The sequence below is a fragment of the Camelus bactrianus genome, chromosome 12, assembly GCF_048773025.1.
Source record: "Camelus bactrianus isolate YW-2024 breed Bactrian camel chromosome 12, ASM4877302v1, whole genome shotgun sequence".
Classification (NCBI taxonomy): domain Eukaryota; kingdom Metazoa; phylum Chordata; class Mammalia; order Artiodactyla; family Camelidae; genus Camelus; species Camelus bactrianus.
The window spans coordinates 50,364,033-50,370,747 of NC_133550.1; the positions used below are offsets into that span (position 1 = coordinate 50,364,033).

The following is a 6,715-nucleotide window of genomic DNA, read 5'->3' on the forward strand; positions in this document are numbered from 1 at the left end:
AATATGGTGTGCTTGTGAGTCGTACTGTCAAGAGATTTAGTACATTTCAATTGATAACTTTGGGAGAATAAACCTTTCATTTCATCATTTATTAAACTAATTAGCTTCACAGATTGGGTTTTGTTTTTGTTCTGTTTTTTTTCTTTCTTTCTTTCTTCCTGATACATGTTTAGGCACTAGAAATACATATAACTGACAAAGCTTGTTCATGTGTCTTGTGGTAAAAGTATAACAATTTTTAAGAGTAGTATTTTTTTCTTTTTATTGAATTAAAACCTTTTCTCCTATTTTTCCTCTCATAGATGTTACCAGACCTAAAAGCAGACAACCAGAGGCTAAAGGATGAAAATGGGGCCTTGATCAGAGTTATAAGCAAACTTTCCAAATGAAAAAGCAGCAAGTAATGGAATTGCACGTGTTAGTGACCCAGTGGACCATAACTGACAGTCACTGGAAGCCTAGGAAGAATCCTTGGAGACTGTCACTTTGGATATCCTGCCAAATGCCCTCTTATCTAGGAGTTTTGTTTAATTTTCTGGGTTTTTTTTCTTTCTTTCTTTCTTTTTTTTTTTTTTTTTTTTTTTTTTTCTTTTTTCCTTGTATCAAGACCATTGTTTCATGTTAATGCAGCTGCTGAGAAGATTTTTTTTTTAATGACTGAGAAAACTTGTTTACAGCTCCAGCATCTAAGGAAAGTGTTCAAGGCCAGATATGCCTCAGATATTTAACCAGTAAGCCTTAGTTGTACATAGATACTTTTGTGTCAACAAAAACTTTCAGCTCTCACAGAAGACAGTTATTCAGCATTTTTTGATGTGCCACAGTTTCCAGTTTTTCGATATTTAATTTTTTTTTTTTGCTTTACATCTAAGTTTGGGTTTGTATTTTTTCCTTCTAACTCTTCATGTGGCAGACTCTTGTATGTTCTCACACCGTTCTCATTTACAGAAAAGAACACTTGCTCTTCTGAGATCATTGTCATGTATTGGGCTAATGCTGTGTTGTCCCCACCTGGAACTGAATTGCTTGGTGGAACATTTGCTTTCACTGTTTGTGCAATATGCATTTACTCCTTATATGAATGCTTTAACGTCGATTGAGATTAGATTCTTAAGTCCTATTTTCTGCCTTCATTGGTCACTTTTTTGTTTTTGTTTGTTTTTTATTATTGTAGTATAAGATGTTAGATTCTGTAATCTTCACATTCATTTTAGCAGGTACTGAGTGATACTGTGTATATAAATAAGTGTATTGTTTTGATTTTTAGACCACCACATGGCATGCTTGACTATTTTCTTATTTCAACTGTCTGTTAACGCAAAGTAGGCTACTCCATGATAGTGTTAAAAACAAAGTTTGCTAACAATGTGATATAAAGACTTTTGAAGTAACACATTATGTGGAGCCCTATCTTTACAAAAGTTTTCTACTGTAAAATGCTTTTACTTTTATTTGCAGTTTTCATTTGATAGTATTCAACCATAATTAAAGTTGCATAAGATAATTGCTTCACATTTCACGTACCTATATTTATCTGAGTGCTGTCTAAAACTGTTGTGCTAGCCAAAGTAATGCTATGAAATCATTTGCAGACTTAACCATGAGTTAACGTTAAATGCACTGTTATTGCCATGTGAAGAGGCATTGACTTTGATACCACCATCATGTTCAGACCATTTTATACATTTCAGTGGCCTTTTTTAAAAAAAAAAAAAAAAAAAGCAAAACCAAGTACATGGTGAGGATGGCTTTTATTTGGACAAATAGCTTTTATATTTTCATTAAACCATGCAAAAAATCCTCTCTATCTTACTGGCACATAACTGTCTCCTTAACCACTGAACAGTTCAGCCATTTGAATAAATTGTACATTGTAAAGCTTATAGTAGCTAATTGTATTATTGATTGTATTGTATACTATATTAAATGTGAATTTGTACCCCTTCATTTTAAAAGGTCATTGTGTTCTACTGCCTATTTTAGATTACTTTGGGGTTGGGAAAGGGTGTTTTGGTAAGCAGGATTTTAAGTCCTCTCTCTCTTGATTGGTTTTATGAAGATATAAGGTTATGCTCTTACTACCAAGCTCAGGATTCTTGATTTTTAAAGGTACAAGGATAGTTGTGGGAATTTTATTTTTGGTTATATTTGAACTGTATGAATGGTGGGTCTGACTATAGAGAATTTCCATGGTCTTATGTGGACGTAAAATATACAGATAATTGACCAGTTTGAGTGACTGCAACATGTTCTGGTGCCCAGCAGTTAGGCATGCTAAGGATTATATTTGTGAAGTTTGGATGCCTGTGAAGAATGATTAAATACATGTTTCTAATATTTAGTGTTTTGTATTTAGGTTATTTATTCTTTGTATCTAAAACTGAACAGCTACTGTGCTATATTGATTTTATTGGTAGTATTGAGCAGACCTTGTTTCTGCATGAAACTAGTTGCAAAACCCACTATTTTGGAAATAAAAATGTATTTTGACATATACAAATAAAATGAATAAAACTATTTTAAATGTGTGAACTTTTACTGAAGACATTTAAAATTTTGTTCTGAGATACTTAAATTCTGCATGGGTGTTTTTTCACTAATTGCTTTACTTGGATTCTAATAGGAATAATTTTTGAAATTGTAATATTGTGGTAATTTGCACAACATTGTACATGCACATCTGTAAATGCAACCCTAATTGCCATATTTATGCAATCTGTATACCAATTTGGACAAATGTTTCTATATTTTACATAAAGTGGTCTGTATGCAGAATCTGAGAACTAGTTTTTTTATGATAATAAGTGGGTAAGAAATAATGGTAAGAGTGAGTTTCAAGATAGTAGCTTTGTAGCATGAGATTTCAGTTACCTAAACATCCTCTGGTTTCTATTCATTTACTTTTTTATTTTTAGAGGAATTACTGGAGATTGAACCTAGGACCTCGTGCATGCTAAGCATGTGCTCTATCACTTGAGCTATCCCCTCCCCCCCGTGGTTTCTAAATTAAACCTGTGCTTTTTCTTAGTTGCAGACATTGTCTTGAAAATACACATAAAGATAATATTCCACTGAAATGTAAACTGTTAGATCATTCTCCAGTCTACATTTGTCCAAGGTTCAACCCTCATCTCCTACACATCTGTAACTAGGTAAGAGGCACTTTCAGTGTGGGGACTTCGGTAGAAGACTCGTAGTAAGCCTGTGTTTAACTAAATTAATACTAGAATTGAATTCTCTTGTTTCTACTTACAGTACTTTTCCTTTGCATGCTCACAGACTGAGAGATATTACTGTTGTTTGTCCTCCGTACAAAAAAAAGAATTTCACATCCAAATTCTTAAAACCAAATTCAGAGCAGCTAGAATTATCTAAGAGAATATTCATATTAAAAAGTAAAGTAGATATTCACTAATCCAGTAGACTACTTTATTCTTTTGCTTAAAGGTTTATTACCACTCAGTCTTTCCTGACTCGTCTGAAACAATCATGACTCCCAGTGTCAATACTCACTGAGTGTTGTAAGAACATATCCAGAGGCCAAATTCTCTCCAAACTAGGGCCATGTATTTCCCATAGGAAATAATAGCCTTATAGGTTGTCCTTCACTTAGTCGTTATAAGCAGAATACACACAGAGCAAACTCTTAATTATTAACTATCCATTAGCCATATCTTGCTAGAGAAAACCTTTGGTTGCAAAGATGAAAGCTGGCTGATAAGCAATCTTTTCTGTGATGTTCCATGTTTTACACTGTGGGTAGTCTCTGTGTGTCTGAGTGTGCATGTCCAGCAGAGGTAATGTACATATGAGAGCTGTTGTCCAAAAAGGATTGGATGTGGAATGAAGTATTTATTTTGCTATTTTATTGTATATCTCTAAGTAGCTAAATACATTTCTTGACTTCGATTTTGGAAAGGTCCTCTGAGCTTATGTGCTTTGAAACAACAGTGTGCTTTCTCTCTTAGGTAAGTGGCATAGTGTCAAATTGCTGTTCCATGCCTACAAAAGATGACCAGATGACAAAGTAATAAATTTTAAAACATAGGAGTCAGGAGTTTTAAATTCTATAATAAGATGACATAAATACTTCTGTCTTACTACTCTAAGTTGAAATTTTATTACAAGTTTTCTAAAGTTTATTAGAAGTAAGCTTTTTTGAATTAGGCTGTCCAACTTGTCAGTGCTTTAATACCAATATCATATAAGTCACAAAAATTAACTAGATTTTCATTTTAAAAGGCTGAAGAAAAAGAAGGGGGGGAAATGTGAAGAAATGAGCAGTCTTAGTAGATTCTGTCCTGAATAATATACAGCTAGTCGGGCCTGTACTTTTTTTGTAGGTCTGGGAGAATGGAAATGGGAAAGAGAAGAATTTACCTTCTCTCCTCTTCCCCACACTCAGTTATTCTTACACGTTTGTATTGATACATGTCTGTTTCAATAGGATATCTCACTTGATCCTTACAACAGGCTGGGTAAATTAAGTCTGTCTCCCTTTTATAGGTGAGATGAGAAAGCTGAGATTTACGGATCATAAACTGGGTCAACATTCCAAGCCTCGTGCAAAGCAGAGCTCTTACCCAGACTTAGTGGTGATTGTCATTCTTCCCAGCTCCTAATCAAGGACTTTTTCCACTGTATCAGTTAGTCAGTTTGATAGTTTATACTTTGAGGATGGAGTTTCTTGATTTTTTTTTCTTTCACATTCTTTCTCTAATCCCACATTCTCACACCCACACCCACTAAACTTTTCTCTCCTTAGGACTTATTATTACTAAACTATTTTGCCCTATAATGGGATTTTTTAAAAGACAATGCTTTTAATTCTCAAGCAGCAAGCTGGTTCCCTGGTGCAAATTCTAGCTATACCCAGTAGACCATCATACATTTGTAAAAGATTTTCACATACCTACATACAAAAGAACTTTACATCCTTCAAAAACAGATTTTTCAGCTGATGATCAGAGGTTAATTCCCAACAGTATCTTTGATTCCCAAGTAAGATAGGCAACATTGATAGTGCTATGGTTTTAGCAACAAATTTTTCTCCCCCAGTGAAAACGTATGGAGTATCAGTGTATAAAACAAAATTTGCATTTACATTAACTCATACATATGACTCCACCCCCCAAAAAGTCACAATTGGCTCTCTGCATTCACAGATACAAAGGGCCAACCGCACTATGCCACTTAATATAAGGGACTTGAATATCTGCAGATACCAAGGGACACCTGTACCCAAAACAAGCCTCTGTAAGACATGCATGACAGCAGCATGGCTGCCTCGCTTGTTACTGTTTAATTCTTAGGACCAGAGCATTACTGAGCATGCACCTTAACGTGCGATTGCTTTTACAATATATGTGCCAAACGTGCTCTAGCAGTGTACTAGTATATGTGAGTGACTATGTTCTGGCCTAAATCAAAACCAAGTGCAGACAGGAGAAGCTCCAAACAAAAATGAGATCACTTGGCAGTTGTGGTAGTGCTCTGATGTTTTACAGTTTTACGTGTGCCCAAGTGTATTGTTTTTTAAGTTTCAGGAAAGCGTTTTAGCAAACAATTTGAATCAAAATTTTATGAGATCCATAGAATACCTTTGTAAAACCTAGGGGGTACTGATTTTTAAAGACTTGACATGGTCGAAAAAACTTTTTGGATTCAGTCAGCTCTAGATATAAATCTCAGTCACACTACTTTATAATTGTGTGACATTGGTCGAATTTTTTAACCATTTGGGCTGTTTTTTTCAAGTAAATAACATATCTGTGTAAAGTGCCTTGGACGATTTTTGGAGCTTAGTGGCTTGAGGCTTAACAAATGCAATTACTAAATTATTACTCTGAAGAAATTATATTAGAAATTTGTGACTTTCAAAAGCACTAATTTACTTTGGAATGTAATTTACTTTTGCTTGGATCATTTGATAAGTGTTGATAACTAGTATTTCCAAAGAATCTTCTAGTGTGAAAAAATTTTAATAGGATTGTGTCTTAGAATATATTAGAGCAAAATTTTGGAATAATTTACCCAGTTACCATAAACACCTTTTTTTTTTTTAAACACTGGGATCAGTAAGGGAGGAAGAGGTTAAGAGACGGATTTCAGAAGACCTCCTTCAACCATTGGAAAGAAGGAAAAAGTACACCTCTGTAACCATGCCCCATCTGCCCTAACAGATTCCAGGAACTCTGACTCTTCGTGTGAATCCAATCCATTGTGGACCCCAGTTGCTGTTATCAAAAAGGGACAGATAGGGGAGAGTGTCAAGGAGCTGATAAATGTGACATACAAAATGCATTTGCCATAGAAGAGATGGATGGTAAGTATGGGCTAATAAGTGTTTTAATTACTACTTATTGTTAATTGCTACTCTTTATTGTTTTCGTTAAAATTCATACTTGTTGGAATGTCAGGATTATCACTACTTTGGGATGCTTTTAAAGTTTACTTAATGCTTCTCATAAGACATCCGAGGTCATCTGGGCCATTTATCAGCCTTCAGATAAGACTAACCTTGTCAGATAATGATTTTCTGCATAAGAGTTATAAAATCTCATCTGTTCTTTTTGTCTGAAATTTAGAGTCCTGCCCATCTCATTTGTGCTCCGTGCTACACTGCACCTCTGATGTGTAGTACTTCCTTCACAGTAACCAGCAGTAGGAAAACCAGAGGAAGGGAGCTACATTTTAGTATTTTCTTTGTTCCAGT

General features: G+C 34.7%; 1 protein-coding gene across 5 annotated transcripts in view; it reads left to right on the forward strand.

Moving 5' to 3' along the window:
- Positions 1 to 2,517, forward strand: part of PPP1R12A (protein phosphatase 1 regulatory subunit 12A) — a 129,219-nt gene extending 126,702 nt beyond the window's left edge. For all 5 annotated transcript variants that reach the window (XM_045519428.2, XM_010958824.3, XM_045519427.2 and 2 more), the window contains one exon: positions 303 to 2,517. Coding sequence is in view for 4 of the 5 variants with exons in the window: in XM_010958824.3 (XP_010957126.2) it covers positions 303 to 389 (87 nt within the window). In the remaining variant the exon portion in view is untranslated. The remainder of the gene's footprint in view (positions 1 to 302) is intronic.
- Positions 2,518 to 6,715: the final 4,198 nt, after the last annotated feature.